The 22,404-nt window shown below is 41.3% G+C and overlaps 1 protein-coding gene across 1 annotated transcript; it reads right to left on the reverse strand.

Moving 5' to 3' along the window:
- Positions 1-2,153: 2,153 nt before the first annotated feature.
- LOC121997882 (F-box/LRR-repeat protein At3g48880-like) lies at positions 2,154-3,034 on the reverse strand (the record flags this gene model as incomplete). Its single annotated transcript, XM_042552550.1, has 2 exons — positions 2,154-2,637; positions 2,721-3,034. Coding segments are annotated over 2 exons (798 nt in total), but the record flags the coding sequence as incomplete, so codon positions are not given.
- Positions 3,035-22,404: the final 19,370 nt, after the last annotated feature.

Genomic DNA, 22,404 nt, shown 5'->3' on the forward strand with positions numbered 1-22,404 from the left:
TCGATAAGAGATATTGCTAATCTTAGAGGATTATGTATCTCATAGTTCAACCCGGATTAAAAGTTATAACCTCTTAAAATTTATAATGTTTGCTAATCTTAGAGGATCAACAACAACGTGTTGCTAACATAACATGCACGTTGTAAACTTTGAAAGATCAGAACTTTTGATTCAGGTTGAATCATGAAATGTATAGTATATCTAATCAAAGTTCATTCAAATATCTTTGATTTAATATATTGTATGTCTTATAGATCAAGGACAGAAGACGAGTGTGGTCCTCTATTGTCTTTAAAGACTCGCCTCAAAAAAATATATGGGAAAATGACTTTCCAAAACCTTCATTATAGATAAACAAATACCTTCATAATCCCATATATTGAGGAAGCCATCCTCAGCGGCTCCTCTAAAAATTGATGCTTTGTCAAGAAACCACTGGAATAAAGTCAAAAGGACAGTAAGTTATAGCAGCAGTTAACAGAAGTATTCCAATGCTAATAATATAGTAATATAGCATGCCTGAACATAGAGAACAGCAGCCTTGTGACCATCAAGTTTGTGTACTGGTGCACTAACACCACCAGAAGTTAGGTTACGTTGATCAAACATATGCACAGACTTATCAACAAACCTGAGAAAAAATATGATCATAGATAAAGAAATGCTAAGGCTGCATATAATCACTGACTCACAAACTCAAGACATCATGTTTATAGGAGAAAGTAACAAAATACTGCCTAAGAACCAGCAGAGGTTATAGAATGGGAACAAATAAACATCAAGAATATACGTAGTCAAAATAAGATTTTGATTATAGGGGTTCCAGTCCACACAATAAAGGTCGATAGTATGAGCTTTCTCGACCTTGCATCAAAGAGTATGTTATTAGAAAAAAAAAAGTAAAATCGAATAAGATGAAACTAAAAAAGTGTCCATATATTATGACGTATAGACATAAATACTTCATTAAGATTTGTTTGTATCAACCTATGCAAATTCTTAAAGAGACAAGTAAGGACCTCTAGAAAGCACAAAAGGCTCAGTAGGACACAACTAGTGCAAATTCCACATTCAGTTAATGTTCTGTCAATATCTGAAATATGTAACCTTTTTATTAAGATGAACATCCATATGTATCCATGAAATAATTGTCTTTTGACTATTGACTAACCAAATCTGGACAGGATCCATTAGCTCCCAACATAGGATGGCTATTGGGTTGCAAGTCAACATCCTAGATAAGAGCCTTCAAAAAAAAATATTAGTTGCATCGTAGCTTACCTTCTTCATAGCAACTCTGAACACAGAAATGCAAGAAAGCATTCCGTCCAAGACATCAATTTTCAATAGGCAAACAAGTGAAGAGAAAATTCACCAAAGTGGTTGAGGAAAATGAGTGTTGGATTGACATTGCCCTAGTCGATCTCAACTTGTGGATGTTGGAGGGGATCACCATACACTTCACCGGTACTTGTGACAAGAAACCTGGTGCTGTCTCACTTGGCCAAGCCAGAAAAAATATAGTGAATTAAGGCATTACACAAGTAACAGGAATCATCATCTGTTCCTCCTTTTGCTCGATTGATTCCTCTTGCATATAAATTAAAAGAGGATGTTGGCATCTCACCTAAACAAGCCTGAACCACCATTACTCAAACACAGTAGTCTTTAGAAATGAAGAGAAAATACAAAATGGTGTTAAAATCAATGTTTTTTTACTAGACATAAATTTCTTTAGAAAAAGATAATAAAATGAAAAGATCAATATAAAAGGATAAATGATCCATCTTTATCGCTGGTATATGAAAAGCGATGGTAAAGGAATGGAGGATGAGAAAAGGATATGATCGTCTTCGAAGATTTGAACTTGTAGTGGACCGGCAATCCGGGGCAGGCAAGATGATAGATCTGATCCACCTCCAAGAGCAGAGGATGCACCAAATCAAGGCGAATGATCTCGAAGTTGGGATTCCCCAAATGGTGTAGCACGTTCTCCTTCCTCCCCATGAATCTATTGCCCACCACGATGACACTGTCCGCCCTCGTAATCAAGTGTTGTTTGATGAAGATGAGCTCCTGGATCTCGGTGTTGTTCTCTCTTCCTTCAGATTCCCTCACGTTGCTGACCAACCGTGCCATGGTGGTCGTGGGCGTCACCGGTGGAAGAATCTGGTTTGTTGCTCCGACTCATCGGTCTTGTACCCGTAATCATCGAGAAGCGTCGACCCCTCGTGCTCGAACCGCTCGATGCGCGACACCAGCTTCAGAATTTCGTCGTCCGCCTGGAATCCGAGGCAATCCTTTACGGTCAACGTTTCCAGCTTCCGGCAGCCGCCGATGACCACCAACAGCTCGTCCTTGGTCAAGTAGGACTTTCTCAACTCCAGGTGCTTCAGCTCCGGCAGGCACCGCGCCAAGGCCTTGGCGTCCTCACGCCTGATTAGCCCGCACACCTTTAACTCGACGAACCGCGGGCAGTTACGACCGATCTCGGCGACCGCCTCCAGGAACGAGGAGGGCTTGGTCTCCATCTCCAGATGCTCCAGATCCTTCCACCGCCGCACCAGCTCTGGGATTCGAAGGTCGTCCTCCAGCATCAGGTTGTCCGGCAAAGCCAGCGCCTTCAATCTCGGGCATCTGCGTTAATAACCGATGAGCAAATTCGTCAAACAGGTAGTGAGCGATGCGGGCGACGAAACCAGAAGGAGGCGTAGACTCACTTGACAGAGGCATATGCGAGGTCGTGGATGGAGACGACAAAGGAAAGGGGGAAGGTGAGTTGGTCGACGACGCCGCGGGAGCAGTGGAGGGCGAAACGGAGGAAGGCGGAGAAGGAGAGGGGGGAGTGGAGGCGGTAGCGGAGCGCAAAGGCGCGGGAGAAAGGGCTCCAGGGCGTGAAATCGAGGGAGCGAAAGTTGAGGCGGCGCCAGCAGCTAGGGTCGAGGGAGGCGCGGTACCAGGACTTGCAGACGAAGGGGACGACGATGGCGAGATCTCCGAGGGCGAGGCGGCGGAAGGGGAAGAGGGAGATGAGGCTGAGGTTTAGGTTTAGGTTTAGGCTGAGAGAAGGGGCACGATATTGGTTTAGGTTTAGAGGGAACTTTGTGAAGCGTTGTAAATTTTGGCTGGTGAAAAAATTAAATTATATATTTTTGGTTCATTAACACCGGGTTTTAAAAACCGCTGTTAAAACCGGTGTCTATTAACAAAAAAAAAAGGCGCTCATAGATATCAGCTAAAAAATCGATGTCTATGAGTGAAAATCTGCGCTCATAGACACCAGTTTTTAGAAAAATCGGTGTAAAATACTCAAAGACATCGGTTTTTGCTTAAAACCGTTGTTGTTCCACCGATGTCTATGAGGGGTTTTCTTGTAGTGCCCCCTTAATCTAACATGAATTGAAACTCCCCCTGAAGGCACTATGAATATAACTCCCCTTTAATTCGAAACATCCGCGATAATCAAGAATTATAAATAAAAGCACATAATAAGAAAGTCATGGAAAGAAGACCAATCTTGATATAGAGGAACTCAATGACAAGCAAGAGAGAAAATAGAGAACCATACGCAAATGACGGGCGCTACAATAGTGAACACCAGTCACAAAATGTCGTAGAAAGCATACAATACCATACATCTAGCATAGTCATGAGCCATAGTGTTCGAGATACAACAGAAAATAACCCTATCCGTGCCAAGATACATCTCGACACCAACTAAAACAACAAGACATCATGCCTAATGATCGTCACCAGACGACGGAGGTGGAGGGGCCTGGTAAGCCAGATCCCAGCGTTGCAGCATCTCGTACATCGCAGTTTGACGCTGCTGAGAGGCAGTCCAATCCTGCCGAAAGCTATGAAACTCCTGAAAGCCCTGACGGACAGTCTCCTCCAGCTGAGTCAGTCGATCCTCGACGGGCACATGAGCTGGATCTGGCGCCAGTGCTGGAGCAGGGACATCCACCTCCTCCTCATCGTCAAAGTCAGCGGCAGCCTGAGCATGCCACACCATCACCCCCTGGCGTCTCTCAATCCCTGCGAGAGATAGCTGACGGGATCCAATCTGATCATAGTCCTTGGACAACTGATGCTGCTGACTCTTAGAAATATCGATACCCTGAGATGCAAAGAAGGATGTCAGGATGTGGCAGAAAGGCATGCACAACTTGTCCTGGATAGGGCTAGAAAAGTGCAAGATGGACTCAAAGATCTGAAGGGCAATGTCAATGTCGAGCCGATGCTCCAAAGCATACATGAGGACTAGATGAGGCAACCGAATCTTGGCTTGCCCTCTAGTGACAATGGGGAGGATACACCCAATAACAATCTTATAAAGAATGTTACTGTGGGCGGACATGCGTGTGACATCAAAGATGCGCCGCAGAGGAGCCCAGGGAGCCTTGAAGTAATACTGATGTATCACTTCGACCGACAGATGAGAAAGTGACTCAGTGAACGGCTCAACCACAGTAGGGAAACACGTAAATGTGTTATCAGAAGCCCGACACCCTAAGAATGACTGGAGAATGCTGGGAGTGAACTCAAGGTCTAAACCGCCAACACGAGACACCCATGCACGACCTCCGCTGGCACTAGGATGTAGGTTATTATAGAATTCTTTGCATAGGTCCAGATTTACCGTATGCATGCAATGAACTAACCTATCTAACCCAAAATATAGGATAGTTTCCATGATATCAGGCACGATCTCAATAAAATAGGTCTGATTAATATACCGACAACTCATCATGGCAAAGTCAGTATTGGCAAACCACTGCCGTGCAGCTTTGGAACGAAACCTATCCGTCGAATGCACGGGGGCGGACTGTCAGGAGGTCCCCTCGCCAGCCCTATGCTTTTGCCTAACCCTAATTATGGAAATGCAATACATATGGACCAAATGTCACCCTAAACAGAGATAGAACAGAACAACAAAAGAAAAAACAACACATAACAAAGAAGTATTAGGGTTAAATCACAACTAAACTTGAGGAGTAGGTGGTAGAAAAGTTACCTTTGTTCCATAGCTTCGAATTTGAAGAAGGAACGAGTAAGGAGCAGTGGCGAGGGAGGGGTTTGTTGACTGGCGTCGAGAGGCAACAAGAAACCCTAAGTGGGAAATAAGAGAGGGAAAGAGCATATCGAGGGAGAAAATGGAGTTTAGAGGACCGGAGGAGACAGGGGACGGCGAGGAGCTGCTTTGGAACGCAGGCGATAGCAGACAGTAGTTGGAACTAGGGTTTCCATCGGGCTGTCTGCTGCGCAGAGTTATATAAAAATGCGAGTATCAGTCGACTGATGTATATATCAGTCTACTGGTGCACAAAACATAAACATACAGAAGCATTATGTTCACAAAAATCACTGTTACCAGTCGACTGGTATCTGAACCAGTCGACTGATACCAATTTAGCCTTATTTCTAGGCTAAATTTCAGAAACTCACCGATAATTCTACAGACCTCCAAAAAATCCTAAATTTTGTGAAGAAGTCTATTTGACCCTTGTCTACTTGGGAAAAATATAAGTAAAATTATGTTTATCACAGATCCCAAGATTGACACAAGGGTCATGACTAGTTAGATGATGTAGTATATCCTTGAGAGAAAGTTCTAATTAGGACTTCTCTATAGTTGTTGTACCTATGCCAGATAAAAATGCCTTTCTTGCATGTGTTTCCATGGCATTTCTCCATGTCATCCTAAATTGCATACAATAGGATATAATAATTGTCTTTTTGAGGAAAATGTCCAATCATATTCAAGGAGCTATGTACACATTAATTTTCCACAAGCCTTCCCAATGATTGGTCCAAGTTAGGATTGATGAGACTAAATGTCAATCCTAACACCATGATTGGTTCAAGGTAGTGTATCATAACACCATGATGAACCAAAGGCACTATCCAACGCATCCCACAGAATATCTAAAGTAGAATACACAACCACAACTCCAAAGGGTTTTGGGAGATGCATTGAGATAGATTTTGATGTTATATGGGATTATGCAACGCTATACTCACTATTCTACAAAGCACATACCAAGTTCCCTCTGAAGTGAGGTAAATTCCGCTTCTGGTAGTGGTTTGGTAAATATGTCGGCAAGATTTGACTTAAAGTCAACATAGTCTAGTACAATGTCTCCTCTTGCTACATGATCTCTAATGAAATGATGTTTCACTTCAATGTGCTTTGTCCTAGAACAAGATCTTAACTTTGGAATAGTGAAGTTCATAATCTTCTAAAGTATGCATCATCCAAAGTAATTGAGCTACACAACTACCCATGGCCACATACTCGGCCTTGGTTGTGGACAAGGCCACACAAGGTTGTTTTCTACTACTCCAACTTACAAGGGAAGGTCCAAGAAATTGACATCCACCGCTAGTACTCTTTTTATCTAATTTACAACTCGCATAATCGGAATCAGTATACCCAATTAAATCAAAATTTCGAGTTCTAGGGTACCAAAGGCCTACATTAAGGGTACTCTTGATATATCTCAAAATTCTTTTTACCGCCACTAAATAAGATTCCTTGGCACATGATTGATATCTTGTACATATACCTACCGCAAAGAGTATATCCGGTCTACTAGCAGTTAGGTATAACAAGCTACCAATCATACTTCTATATTGCTTTGCGTCTACTAATTTTCCCTCTTGATCACTATCTATTTTGGTATTAGTGCCCATAGGAGTAGATACTACCTTAGCATTTTCCAAACCAAATTTCTTGATAAGTTTCTTAGCAAATTTTGTTTGATAGACATGAGTTCCTTCATTTGTTTGTTTGACTTGCAACCCTAGGAAGAAACTTAGCTCTCCAACGAGACTCATCTCAAACTCACTTTCCATATGTTTAATGAAGTCTTGAAGAAGTTCATTATTTGTTGAACCAAAAATGATGTCATCAACATAAACTTGTGCAACAAAAATGTCTCCATCCTTAGACTTTAAGAATAGGGTCGGGTCAATTGTTCCTCTTCTAAAGTCTTTGGAGATTAAGAAGGATGAGAGTCGTTCATACCAAGCCCGGGGAGTTTGTTTTAACCCATATAGGGCTTTCTTAAGTTTATAAACATGATTCGGGTAGTCTATGGCTTCAAATCTGGGTGGTTGTTCCACATACACTTCCTCCTTGATAAACCCATTTAGGAATGCCGATTTCACATCCATTTGATAAAGTTTAAAACCCATATAAGTGGCATATCCTAATAGGATCCGAATGGACTCTAATCGCGCAACCGGAGCATAGGTTTCATCATAGTCAAGTCCTTCAACTTGATTAAAGCCCCTAGCCACTAACCTAGCTTTATTTCTAGTGACTTTTCCTTGATAATCAAATTTGTTCCGAAAAACCCATTTTATTGTAACAATTGTACTATCATTGGGTCTTGGAACTAATTTCCATACGTCACTTCTCTCAAATTGGTTCAACTTTTCTTGCATTGCTAGAATCCAATCCATATCAACTAAGGCTTCATCAATTAATTTTGGTTCAAATTGTGATATTAGAGAGATTTGACTAGTATGATATCTAAAGTAGAATCTAGTCCTTACCCTTTGGGCCACATCTCCAACTATTTGATCAATAGGATGATCTTGATGATGCCTTATTGCCCTCAAGGTTATGGAATCATCATCCTTGGGAGGATCATTCTCTATATTGTTTTTTTCATCATTCGAGCCATCTCTTCCTCCCCCTTGATCGATATCCCCTAAATGTAGATTTTGTATTTCTTGAGTGACGTCTTGATTTTGTTCGCTTATATCCTTATCAATAGGGGATTTCCTAAGGTAAGTACTAGTGGATTCATCAAACTCAACATTGGATGATTCCTCCACTATTTGAGTCCTTATGTTGCATACTCTATATCCTCTACTAGTAGATGAGTATCCAACTAGAATTCCCTCATTGGACTTGGCCTCAAATTTTCCTAAGTCATCTTTAGTATTAAGAATATAAACCTTACAACCAAAGACTTTAAAGTAATGAATTGTAGGGATTTTGCCATTCCATAGTTCAAAAGGTGTTTTCCCTAAAAACTTATGAATCAAGACACGGTTTTGAATGTAACAAGCGGTATTAACCGCTTCGGCCCACAAATAGCTTGGTAAGGAATATGCATTGAGCATGGTTCTAGCCACCTCTTGTAAAGCTCGATTCTTCCTCTCCACTACACCATTTTGTTGAGGTGTTCTTGGACAAGAGAATTCATGCTTGTAGCCATTTTCTAGACAAAACTTAGAAAAGTTCAAATTCTCTAACTCTCCACCATATCACTCCTAATTCTATCAATTTTGAGGTTCTTTTCATTTTCTACCCTCTTGGTAAATCCCATAATTGTTTCTAAAGTTTCCCCCTTATGTTTCAAGAAATAAACCCAAGTATATCTAGAGTAATTATCTACTATCACCAAATAATATTTGTTACCTACCAAAGAAGGTGTTCTATGACAATCAAAAAGATCCAAATGAAATAATTCTAACGGTAATGAAGTGCTAGTTAAGGTTTTACCTTTGTGTGATGACCTTGATTGCTTACCCTCTTGGCATGCATCGCACAATTTGTCCTTGATGTACTTGATCTTTGGTAGTCCCTTTACTAGATCCATCTTGGCTACCTTGGCTATGTTCCTCATATTGATATGTCCAAGTCTTCTATGCCATAGCCACCCTTCCTCTTCTTTTGATATAAAACACTTAATAGAGGGGTTAGAAGCATATGAAGGATCAACATAATAAAGATTTGTTTTCCTAGATCCTTTTAACACAATATTTTCAAGATTCTTGTGCTTAACTAAACACCTATTGGGATGAAACTCCACATTATATCTGACATCACATAATTGGCTAACACTAAGCAAATTAAACCCCATATTTTTAACCAACAAGACTTTATGAATGATGATTGCGGGTGATACCTCAATTGTACCTTTAACTATAATCTTGAGCTTCCCACTATTCCCAAATGATACCGTTCCTTTCTTTATATAATTTATTATGGAGAACTTGCTCACATCATCGGTCATATGTCTTGAGCAACCGCTATCCACAATCCACATACTTGCATCCTTCTTCTCTTCTACTAAACAACATAAAACACACAACTCTTTGGTACCCATGCACTTAATTCAGAAATATCATTCAAATATTTCTTAGGCACCCAAGCTTGTCTTACCTTTCCTTTAAGATCCTTCTTAACATTGTTTCTAAGTGCATCATTCCTAGTACATTGATTAGAGACATGTATGCAACTTCCTTTTCCTTAGGTTTATATCCTATTCCGGCTTTGTTGTAAACGACTCTTTGGTATCTAATGATCATATCTAAACATTTGGATCCATTTGTGAACTTCTCTAGACATGCTCTTAACTCAATCACGTTATTCTTCAATTTTTCATTTTCTTCCTTGAGCATGCTTGACTCACTAGATGAACATGTATCATTTTTAATGGACTTAAGCTTTCCCTTCAAGGTCTTCACTTTAGATTGTGATTTAACAAAGACATTTTTAAGGTGAGCAATAGTTTTATATAGAAATTCTACTTTGGGAGATTCTTTTACCTCATCATCACTTGATGATGATTCATCACTCGATTCCTCTTCATTTGATGAATCTTCTTCACTTGACACTTCCTCTTGACTTGATTCATCTTTGTCATCTTCAAAAGCCATAAAAGCCATATGTCGGGTGACATGGCAAAGTTCATCTTCATCCGATGAGTCTATGCTTGGTGTATCCTATGTAGCTTGGGCCACCATGGCTTCCTTCTTCTTTTTCTCCTTCTTCTTCCCCTTTTCTTCTTTCTTCTTTAATTCCGGGCAATTTGGCTTGATGTGTCCTTTCTTATTACATCCATAACAAATGACATTAGTGTTAAAACTTGAACTTTGATTACTTTTACCTTTTGAGGGTTGGAACATTCTCTTCACATCCTTCCTTGTGAATTTCCTTGATCTTCCCATCATCTTCTTGATATAATGTGCCACTTCACTTGCCGACATTTCATCATCACTATCCGATGATTCTTGCTCAGATTCGGATGATGAGGATTCCACTTTCTTTTCTTTCTTCTTTTTCTTTTTCCTTCTTTTTTACAATAAGAGCCATACCTTTCTCTTTTGAAACCACATTAGCTTGTTCATGGAGTTCAAACTCATAAAACAATTCATCAAGCTTAACTAAAGATAGATCTCTAGAAACCTTATATGCATCAACCATTGATGCCCATAAGGTGGTTCTAAGAAAGGATTGGAGAACATACCTTACTAAGTCTCGATTGTCAATTTTCTCACCTATTACATGAAGTTCATTTACTATCTCCTTGAATCTATCGTGCATTTGACTCACGGTCTCATTGGTCTTCATAGTGAAAGTTTGAAGTTGCCCCAACAAGAGATCTCTCTTGGCTCTCCTTGATTCGCTTGATCCTTCATTTAACTCAATGAGTTTTTCCCAAAGCTCTTTGGCGGAGTTGAATGGTCCTACTTTGCTTAGTTGCTCCTTTGAGAGTCCACATTGTAGGGTTATTGTGGCCTTTGCATTTGCTTAAGCCTTCTTTGCCATCTCTTTTGTCCAATCCTTGGTTGAAAGAGGAGCTCCCGACCCATCCTTTGGCATCTCGAATCCATCTACAACACTAAACCAATTTTCAATGTCATTCATTAAATAATACTCCATCCTACCTTTCTAATATGCAAAGTCGTTACCACAAAGAAGGGTGGCCTTGCGGTGCTATATCCATCTTGAAATACCATTTTGATGCTTCAGTTGATGGTGAGGTCTTCCGATGTGAACCAAGCTCTGATATCAATTGATAGGACCTTGCTTTTGGCTAGAGGGGTGGTGAATAGCCTTTCTTCAATTTTTACCTACAATCTTGTTAGCGGAAGCAAATAGAAATAAAGGAAATACAAGAAAACAAGAGAACAATGTTAACTCCTTGGTTTACTTGGTCTCCACCTCCTTGAGGTGACTAATCCAAGGCACACACCCACACAATCAAGCTCCACTATAAACTTCTCCTTCTCGAATCACAATCGAAGGTGGAGAAACCCTTACACAATTTTCTCTTCCTCTTTACAAAATGAGATCTAAGAATTTTTGGAGAAAGAGGATCAGAATCTGTAGGCTTTTTGGATCACTTGATGAGCACTTTTTCAGTTTTGAACAGTAGTTCTTTGCTCTCAGTTTCAAGAACTGCTTTTATAGTTTCTCTCGATATCAGTCGACTGATATAGCTATCAGTCGACTGATGGGCTTCAACGACACTTAAGATTTTGAGAGATTTTCAGCCGCTAGTGATAACGGTCATCTACCAGTCGACTGGTACTTGTACTAGTCGACTGGTACCTGATTCCAAACAGCATGTTGACATTCTGTTTATTTTGTGTCTGGGTGCCAGTCGACTGGTGTGTGTACCAGTCGACTGATACCTTATGTCTTTTGAGATCACAACTTTTTATAGTTTTGAAACTAACATTACTTTACATACTTAAATTACTTTCTTAGCTTAGACTTCATGCCTCCAAGCAACTTCCATCAGCCTTACGCCCTTAGGATGCTTCCGTCTCCACGACTCCTCATCCTTGCGTTTGCCTTCAAGGGCCTCCAAGCACCTTCCATTAGCCTTGCTCCCTTAGGATGCTTCCGTCTCCACGACTCCTCATCCTTGCGCTTGCCTTCAAGGGCCACCTTTGGCTTTGTCATGCTAAGTCACTTTTTTGCCAAGAAGTCACACCTCTGAGACTTTCCTTCCTAGTTTTCATATCTGCTCACTCAACATTTATGTTAGATCACAATTAACGCCTAACTTAAACTCATTTAACCAAACATCAACAATGAGTATATGTCTTGAGCAAGATTGCTCCAATAGAAGTCTCACTTCTCTTCTTCTTAAGATCTTCTAGGTACACTTTTCAGTTCCTCTTCCAATGCCCGGTCTGATCGCAGTGGAAGCAAGTAGCATCCTTGGCAACCCCTCCTTTGGGTTTCAATGTCTTGCCTTTGCCCTTGGATCGGGACTTTCCCTTGCCTTTAGGCTTGCCCTTGCCTTTGTGCCTTTGCACCATCAGAATGGAGTTAGGCTTAACCTTCTTAAGGTTGAGCTCAGCAGTTCTTAACTTGCTAAGTAGCTCGGGCAGTGGCTTGTCAATTTCGTTCATGTTGTAATTCATGACAAATTGACTGTAGCTCTCTGGCAAGGACTGCAAGATCAAGTCAGTGGCCAGCTCTTGGCCAAGGGGAAATCCCAACCTTTGTAGGTTTTCTATGTACCCAATTATCTTGAGTACATATGGACCTACGGGAGTCCCGTCTTGCATCTTGCACTGAAACAGTGCCTTAGAGATCTCGAATCTCTCGTGCCTTGCTTGTCCTTGATATGGTTGACGAAGATGTTCAACCATATCATAAGCACCCATCAACTCGTGTTTCTTCTGAAGCTCAGAGTTCATGGTCGCGAGCATGAGACATGACACATCTAATGCGTCATCTTGATGCTTCTTGTAAGCATCTCGGTCAGCTTGCGTGGCAGTGGCAGGAGGTGCCTCAGGAATGGGCTGCTTCAGGACATACAGTTTTCGTTCCTGTGTGAAAACTATTCTCAGATTCCTGTACTAGTCCAGGAAGTTAGCTCCATTGAGCTTGCCCTTATCGAGGACAAAACGCAGGGAGAAGGAGTTCGTGTTTGATAACATGACAATCTACAACAGAAAAATACAGAAAATAAATATCATATTCCAATTATCATTTAATTATGTCTTTAATTAAACAATGCTCCCACTGAATTATAGAACTTTTGTAGAATCAAGTCAGGGATGTGGTCAAACCACACTTACTAGATTCTAACCAACTAGCTATAATTTTGTGGGACAAGATCCACATCATACTACGCCTTGAGTTAGCTTTGGCTAAATCACCCAAGACTTAGTATGATTGGTAGGTAACTAATTACCAATTACATCTCTATGCAACTCTTGTTTATAGGATCAAGATCCGCATGTATATTAAAACTTGAATTAGCTTTGGCTAAATCGCCCAAGATTTAATATAAATGTGTTTTTGTCCTATCTTTCAACTATTGGATAATGCCTACAGTTAAATCTGATTTAACTAGTTATACTCAATCTAATTGAGTTTGTCGTCACCCATGCGTTGATAGGCGGGACCAAGATTGTCCCTCCGCACCCTACCAAGATAATATGCGTTGCTCTGCTTTGGCAGATTCAAGAACAACATGTGATCGAGGTAGTGATGGGTATCACGACATGGTAGACATTTTGAGTTGACATGATTTAGATCTAATCTAATAGTGGTGCATCGTATACGCAATTTAGATCTAATCAAATCGTTAAGGCACTAATTAATTACTCTACTCTAGCATGCATCACATACACACACACACAAGTAATTAATTAAATTATGATTAGTCATGGCCCTACTACGATCTTCTCAAGCCAATGAGAAGATCGGATGGTCAACCTAGGGTCAACAGCTTCTCCAAGCTCCTCCCTTTGACCACCATGTGTTGCTCGCACCCTCCTCGTAACTCCTCCTCGAGTGGACCTTCCACCGCTTCAATTTTTGTACATTACAAATTTGAAACTCGAGTTACATTCAAGTCTAAACTATTTACAACAGGAATATAAAATAAAGGAAGGCACGACGCGCAGGTCGCGATCATATACAACACGCACAAACACACAAAATGGCACGCAGGCCATATTATGAATTACAACACATTTTGTACAATCTTATTGGGTATTTGGGCCATGACCATCACAAAAATTATATATAATTCTAAATTATGTAATTTCCATAATTTCTGTAATTTTACTACTGATTTTTATGATTTTACGAGTTGCAACTTCCCGGCGGTCTCGTATAGCGATTTTCGGGCGCGATTGCTGGACAATGGCCCTTGGGGGGGGGGGGGGGGGGTAGGGGCACCGCCCCTTCTCACGATATGAGTCTCACGAGTGTCCTATGACGATCTTACAATGCCTTAACCCGCTGTCCCAAAACATTTTGGGCGAGACCTTGCCGTTTCGGAAGGTGTTTCTCGGTAGTCGAAGCCTACAAGTGTTTAAACACTTGTTGCTTCGCTTCTACGAGAAAAATACCCATAAAATACATAAAAATCATAAATTTACAGAAACTTATAGATCTGTAATTTTTCATAAAATTAAAATAAAAATAAGTACATGTTCGCACGTGGCTCTGATACCATTGTTGGGTCTTTCGAGCCGCAAAAATCATTTTTTACGTTGCGGAAACCCCAAAATCCCATGCCACCGGATCCGTGCGAATATTTAATTTTTCATGTACATGTTTTCTAATCCTAGATCTACTTTAGATCTACATGTTTAGGAGTTTATACCTTTGATGCGAAGCCCTTCGCTTATCCCGCTCGTCCAAGAAGATGCCGGATCTCAAGGGTGTCAAGTGAACACCCCTCTATATGTATCCATACGAACAATTAGATGGAGAGGAAACCTTAGAGTGTGCTAGCGCTCTTTGAGGGTTTCGACCAAGGAGGAGGAGAGGGAGAGAAGAAGAAGCAAGGAGGAATAATAATGATCGATTATCAAAATAAGAGTAAAAAAAATGGCTTAAGTATTTTCATCTAATGAAAATACTTAATGCTCATTAACATCATTAATGAGCCTCATTAATGAGCCTTAATGAATATTTAATGAATATTCATTCTTCATTAAATGGCCATTTTGAAACTCATTCAAAATTTGAATCTAAAATTCAAATTGAATTCCATTTATCATTGAATTCAAAATTCAATGAATATCATCATTAAGCCTCACTTGAGTCTAACTCAAGTCTAGCCTCACTTGAGTCTAACTCAAGTCTAACTAAATCAAGTCTTACTCAATTAATCTAATTTGGATTACTCTTAATCCAATTCGGTTCATCACATGAACCTAATCCTCTTGGTTCATCATATGAACCGAATCTCCATCTAATTGTCCTTTGTGTGTGACCCTATAGGTTCTTGTAATGTTGGCAATGCTCCTAAACTCATTTAGAAGTATAAGTAATGAGCGGTATCTAGCAACACATCATTACTACCCAAGTTACAAGAATGTTGAGATCCAACATCACCTTGTGACTACTAATTGTGACTCTTCACAATATATGACAATGCCCTTCTATCCTTGACATTTAGATTGATCAATGTGAGACATAGACCGTGTCATCCTCTAATCAATCTAAATCTTGAACTCCAAGTAGACTCACTCTAATCAAATGAGCTCAATATCTCATATTGACTCATTTGGGCATGATTACACACTTAGTGGTCTCACTCTATCAAGAATAATGATGTCACTCCCGTCATATAGGAGGGATAGATCCCATCTACATCACTCACATCCCTCCGCATAATTTGTTACATACCCAGTAATCGCCTTTATAGTCCACCTAGTTACGGGTGACGTTTGACGAAGCCAAAGTATGCAACTCCTTATGTAGGGAACCATGATGACTTCAGGTCCGAGGACTAGTAGTCATACTAATAGCCACATGAGAAAGTATATGACACTCATATAACGATCCATGATACTTTCTCATGGCGGGTCATTCAGTATACATTCTCCAATGCATACACATGTGTCAACTTGATATCTCTATATCCATGATTTGTGAGATCAAGTCATTGAGTTGACCTACATGCTAGTCTCATCGCATTAACATTGTCCCTGAATGTTAATACTTGACTAGGAATGATTAAGAGTAACGTTCCCTATATCATCTCACTATCGATTCAACCAATCGATTGATATAGGTAAGAACCTTCTACTCAAGGACGCTATTATATTTAGTTATTTGACACCAATACAAGTAAGTATAATAACTAAAACAAAAGTCTTTATATTTATAGGAATATGATACAATGAGTCCATACAATAATCATCATATGATTGGCTCTAGGGTTCTAACTAACAGAAAAACCCTAGGGGGTGGTAACCCTAGGCGGAAAGTCCAGTCAGGTCTGGAAGACTGTACTGGCATCAGGTAATCTCTCCTGAGGGGAGTAGGTGAGGACGCGTTCCCCAGAAGAGGGAACAGTAGGCGTCGGTTCGACCTAGGGTTTCCGGTTGAAAATCCGAACCCAGAACCGGATAGTAGAGAGACTGTCACACATTCATATTCTTACTATTGTTATGTGCTAACTTTGTGGTGCAGGGTATTTTGGAACTAACATATTTGCAGGCACAAAAATCACAAAGTTTATCTCGGATGAATAGTGTCCGAGGCGCCTCCATGGAGCTTGGAGGCGCCTCGGGTGAAAAGTAGGAGCTGGCCGTGAAGCAGTGCTGGAGGCGCCTCGAATGAAGTTGGAGGCGCCTTGAACCAGAGCTTGGAGGTGCCTTGGAGTGGCTTGGAGGCGCCTTCGAGTGGATGATGTGCGACCTATTTTGTGCTGATCCACGTGGGCAACTCGGGAGGCTTGGAGGCGCCTTGGATGGTGATTGAGATACCTCCAGCAGTGCATAAAAGGGGCTCTCGAGGCAGCAGTCAGATCAACGATTTCTAAGTGCTACTACTACAACGTACTGCTCCAAAAGATGCCCTGAAGTGCTGTTACAAGTCCCCGACGACTCGGAGCTCCGAGATTTCAATTCTGTCGTCGGTATAATTGCTTTTATTTATTGCACTCATTGTAATACATCTTTGTACAATCTTTGCATGATATAGTTGTTGCCCACAGAAAGCGATCAAAGATCGCGGGCCTTGGAGTAGGAGTCGCCCTAGGCTCCGAACCAAGTAAATCTTGGTATTCTCTGTGTGATTATTTTGTTCCCTTCTTTTCTGTTTCCGTTGCCACAACTCGAAACGTTTTTATGATTCTGAAACGAGTGAAATAGCCACGAGCGCTATTCAGCCCCCCTCTAGTGCTTTCGATCCAACATGGAGGTCTATATGAAGATCAACTTTAACCAGTGGTTCAGTATCACCAGAGGCTTTCAGGCTTCAGTCGATAACGCCGGAATTTCGATGGACCCAGAATAGTAGAATCCAAAGATGAAGAAGAAATCCCAAATAGATTTTAAGGCACTTAACACCCTCCAGTGCGGGCTAACGAAAGAAGAACTGAATTGCGTCGGCCTACACGAAAATGTGAAGGAACTGTGGGACAAGCTTATCGAATTGCACGAGGGTACCAGCAACGCGAAGATAACCAAAAGAGATCTCTATCTGAATAAACTATTTAATATAAAAATGGAGGAAGGAGAAACTATGAGTCAACTCCACACGAGGATAAAAGACATCCTCAACGGGCTTCACAACATCGACCACCAGATGGAGAATCGTGACCTGATAAGATGTAATATATCGTAAAATTAAATAATAAATAATATTGGATGAAAAATCTTATTGGATTTTTCAGGAATTTTTAGAAATTTTTCGGGATTTAAACGGAGTCCGTACGACCCATTTTGAGGGGATGGATTCGGGGTACAGTGAAGGCCTGTTTGGAACACCATTTAAGTGGGGTTGATTAAGGAGAGAACTTAGAGTTTAATTAAATTAAACCTAAGTATTTAATTAAGCCCTAATTTCCTTATTCTTTCCTTCTTTCTTTGATTTCTTTTCCCTCACGCGAGTCTTTCCTTTCTCCCGAGCCCTCTCTCGATTTCTCCTCGCCCGATCGCCGATCGCCGCAGGCTCACCGCTAGCAGCGTCTTCTCCTCTAGCGTGCCTCAACCAAGCCTCCATTCTCTCTCTCTCTCTCTTGCTTGCGGTGATGCCTTCATCACGCCTTCGGCGTCGATCAACGGAGCTGTAACGACCCGCCTTCTACTACTAAGCTGTAAGGCCGATAGTTACGTAATGCTGTGCTAAATTACTATTGCGGAAAACTAGATTGATTAAAATTTTACTAAACTGATTACTGTAAAATCTGAACTTAATATTCTAGGTGTACCTAGAAGTTGTACACATGCTAGGGAAGGTAATCTATGCCTCTCGGATGTCCTGCTAGCTGTAATCAGGCATTTTAATCGATCTATGAATTGATTGGGCTGTCGGATCGATCCAGTGATCGATCCAACTTGACACTGGCACGGAGAAATGCTCTGGATGTGGCTGGATCGGTCTACCGACCGATCCAAGAGTGCACTGATCGGTCGGCTGACCGATCCAGTGGCTCACTGATCGGTCGGCTGACCGATCAGTGAGCTTCTGCACCCACTGTTCGCATCTGGATCAGTCGGCTGACCGATCCATAAACTTTCTGTTCGCGACTGGATCGGTCAGCTGACCGATCCAGCGGCACAACCCAACTCTAATCGATCCGTAGATCAATCTGGGTTTCTGATTTCGAATCAGAACCCTGATTTCAGCACTAGTTCGTGCCAAAATCTCATATAAGAGTTCTAAAAGTAATTGAAATAAGCTCTAACATCTATTAACTAGCATTCCAACATAATTACTAACAACTTAAACAAATCTTCCATGGTTTAAACATTCTAATATCCACTGACTAGCATTCTAACATGACATAGTGCAAGGTTTATTAATTCATAGCATTTAAGCCACTAGAAATGCATAAAAGTATCTTAAGAAAATAAACTAAGTTCTTAATTTGCTAAACTTCCTAAGGATCTTCATTCCAGGTTCCTGCCACACACACCATCTCTACATTGACCTCCAGCTTCCTCTGCTAGTCCATCTTCCCTTTACCTTTATCTGCAGTATAAGGGAAAATAGTATCTGTAAGCTTTAAGCTTAGTAAGAAACCATCTACCTCACTAAAACATGCAACGATGTAAACATGTTTTTAAAGAATGCTATTTAAAAACATGCACTGAATTTGCTAAAGCATGGCATACTGAAGTTACATGGCATAATTACTGAAACATGGTATAAATACTGAAACATGGCATGCATAACAAAATCTAAGCATGGAGCTATCTCATGGTATCAACTAGGAGAACTAAACTGAAACTGAAACTACAACTGAGCTAAAACTGAGCTTAAACTATATTCACATAACTATGTTACGAATTTGAAAGCTATTATCATAATAAGTGAAAATAGTAATCATGCTGCTGTTTGGGCCCGACAACTGTACTTGCTGTGCGCGCATCCCTAACTAGACCCGGGGTTGCAAATTCTGAATCTAGTAGGGTTTACTAGGTTAGCTAAACCTAGGGACGACTGTGGGAGCCCAACCCAATGGATATTTAATCCAGTACAGTGCCACTAAAAATAAAATACTGAATATAGCTACTAATTGCTTATTTTGCTGTTTCTAGGTTATCTGAACCTAGAGCTAGGTTATCTAAACCTAGAGGCGACTGTGGGAGCCCACCCATTGGACCGTAGTCCCATGTAAGCTGAAACTAGACTAATATACTGATTTAAATGCTACTAATGCATTTAACTGAGCTGTTAAAAATATCTGAGGTAATATTTAGCTACACTAGTCATTTTGTCGGAACACTTGGCGTGCTCCAACTCTCCCCTCTAATAGGGAGACCACCTCTAGGCACCCGACAACGTCTAGAGCCTCCAACTGAAGGAGAACAACGTGTCTGGCCCATCTAGAGGTGCTCAACTAGATCCCTAATCTGCGAGTTGGGTTTAAACACACCCTGAGTGCCGAAAAATCTGCATATAGCTAAACTAAAGGCATGCAATCAAACGAAAGCTACTTATACTGCAGGTGAGGGGTTTCTTACCTCGTACGCTAATTTCCTTACAATTCTATTCGCTAAAATTCCGGTGGAGACGACCCCTTTGACAATCTTCTCGCGTCTATGCGTTCCTCTCATGAAGAAGAGCGTCCTCGTGCCGGAGTTGTCACCGGAAGATGACCTTGGGGCCCTAGGGAAGGAACCCTAGGATTCTGGTGGTTGGCGCCGAGAGAAGGAAGAGGGAAGGAGGGGCGGCGGTGAGGGTTTGAGGGAGAGGCAAAGTCACGATCCAAAGAAAATAATCCCTCACTTACTTAATTTCCTATTTATATTTAGGAATTAATTCACCCAACTCTAATATAAATTTTATTAGTTCCCTTTCCTTTTAGCACGGCCCTGCTGGGTTCAACTGGTTACTAACATTATCCTTAAACCGTAGGTCTCGGGTTCAATTCCCGCTTAGGCTATTTTCGTTTTCTATTTATTTTTGCTACTTCCGCTATCCTAAAAATTCCGAAAAAATATCTAAAAATTCCAGAATAATTATAGAATATTTCTAATATAGTTTTGAGAATTTTCTGGCATTACAATCCCCCATACCTTATAAAAAGTTCATCCTCGAACTTAGAATAATTCTGGGTACTTCTGTCTCATGCTGACTTTTGTCTCCCAAGTTGCCTCTTCTGCTGTGTGACTGTGCCAAATAACCTTGACTAATGGTACTTCCTTGTTCCGCAATTTCTTAACTGCTCGGTCTATTATCTGAATAGGCCGACTGTCATAGCTGAAGTTTTCACGGATCTGTACCGACTGGGGCTCAATCACCTGGGTGGTATCTGGGGTATGCTTCTTCAGCATAGAGACATGAAATACATTGTGGACAACTGACATTTCCTGGGGTAGCTCTAACTCATATGCTACCTTGCCCACTCTTCTGCTGATGAGGTATGGTCCCACATACCTGGGACTTAGCTTGCCCTTCTTCCCAAAACGCATTACTCCCTTCATGGGGGCTACTCTGAGGAATACTGAATCCCCAACTGAAAACTCTAAAGGTCTGCGCCGTGTATCAGCATAGCTTTTCTGGCGGCTCTGAGCTGTCTCTATCCTCTGGTGGATCTGCTGTATAGCTGCTGTGGTATCTGCTACTAGATCTGTCTGAAGTTCTAGTTCTTTCTGTTCACCACTCTCATACCAGCAGATTGGAGATCTACACCTCCGCCCATAGAGAGCCTCATAAGGTGCCATGCTGATAGTGGCCTGATAGCTGTTGTTGTATGCATATTCTGCTAAACTCAGATATTTGCACCAACTTCCCTTGAAATCTAGGGCACATGCTCGGAGCATATCCTCGAGTACCTGATTTACTCGCTCCGTCTGTCCATCTGTCTGAGGATGGAAGGCTATGCTAAACTTCAACTTCGTGCCCAAAGCTGACTGTACACACTCCCAGAAGTGTGATGTGAACCTACTGTCTCTGTCTGAAATAATGGTTCGTGGGACTCCATGTAATCTAACGATCTCCTTGAGATACAACTGAGCTAGCTGTTCTATGGAGTAGGATATCCTGATAGCTAAGAAGTGGGCTGATTTAGTCAATCTGTCGACTATTACCCAGATGGTATCAAAACCATTCGTGGTTCTGGGTAATCCCACTATGAAGTCCATAGAAATGTCTTCCCACTTCCATTCCGGAATCTGAATAGGCTGCAAGACTCCTCCTGGTCGCTGATGTTCTGCCTTAACCCTCTGACAGGTTAGGCAGGTGCTGACATATCGAGCGATGTCTCTCTTCATCCCAGGCCACCAAAAACATTTCTTCAAGTCCTGGTACATTTTGGTGGAGCCAGGATGCATCGCATAAGGAGTCTTGTGAGCCTCATCTAAAATCTTCCTTCTGAGTTCTTCCCGATCTGGAACACATAATCTGTCGCCCGCTAACGGACACTCTGAATTCTCCACTTCCTAATTCTGCTAATTCTTGCTTGATTTTCTGAATTTCAGGATCCTGCTCCTGAGCTGTCTGGATGTCACCAAGCAAGGTAGACTCTAATGTCATAGTAGAGAGCTGTCCGACTATGAGTTCGAGACCGAAATCTGTGATCTCTTTCTGTAGGGGCGGTGACATGGCTGCTAGAGATAATAGGGCAGCACTGGACTTTCTGCTGAGGGCGTCTGCTACCCTATTTGCTTTTCCTGGATGGTAGAGGATATCTATGTCGTAGTCTTTGACCAGTTCTAGCCATCTGCGCTGTCCCATATTCAGATCCTTCTGAGTGAAGAAGTACTTCAGACTCTGATGATCTGTATACACTCTACACTGAGCTCCATACAAGTAATGTCTCCAAATCTTGAGAGCGAACACTACTGCTGCAAGCTCAAGGTCATGAGTGGGGTAATTCCTCTCATAATCCTTGAGTTGTCTGGAGGCATAGGCAATCACCTTGCCATCTTGCATCAGTACTGCTCCTAGTCCCAACTTTGAGGCATCACTATATATGTCAAAGCTATCTGCGTTCTCTGGTAGAGTCAGAATAGGTGCACTGGTCAATCTTCTTTTCATTTCGTGGCTATTCTCCTGATCCTTTGTCCACTGAAATTTTCTGTTCTTTCTGGTAAGAGCTGTCAGTGGGGAGGCTATCCTGGAGAAGTCCTCTACGAATTTCCTGTAGTAACCTGTTAATCCCAGAAAGCTTCTGATCTCACTAGCGTTCTTGGGTCTTTTCTAGTTGCTCACAG

The sequence above is a fragment of the Zingiber officinale genome, chromosome 1A (genome assembly GCF_018446385.1).
Source record: "Zingiber officinale cultivar Zhangliang chromosome 1A, Zo_v1.1, whole genome shotgun sequence".
Classification (NCBI taxonomy): domain Eukaryota; kingdom Viridiplantae; phylum Streptophyta; class Magnoliopsida; order Zingiberales; family Zingiberaceae; genus Zingiber; species Zingiber officinale.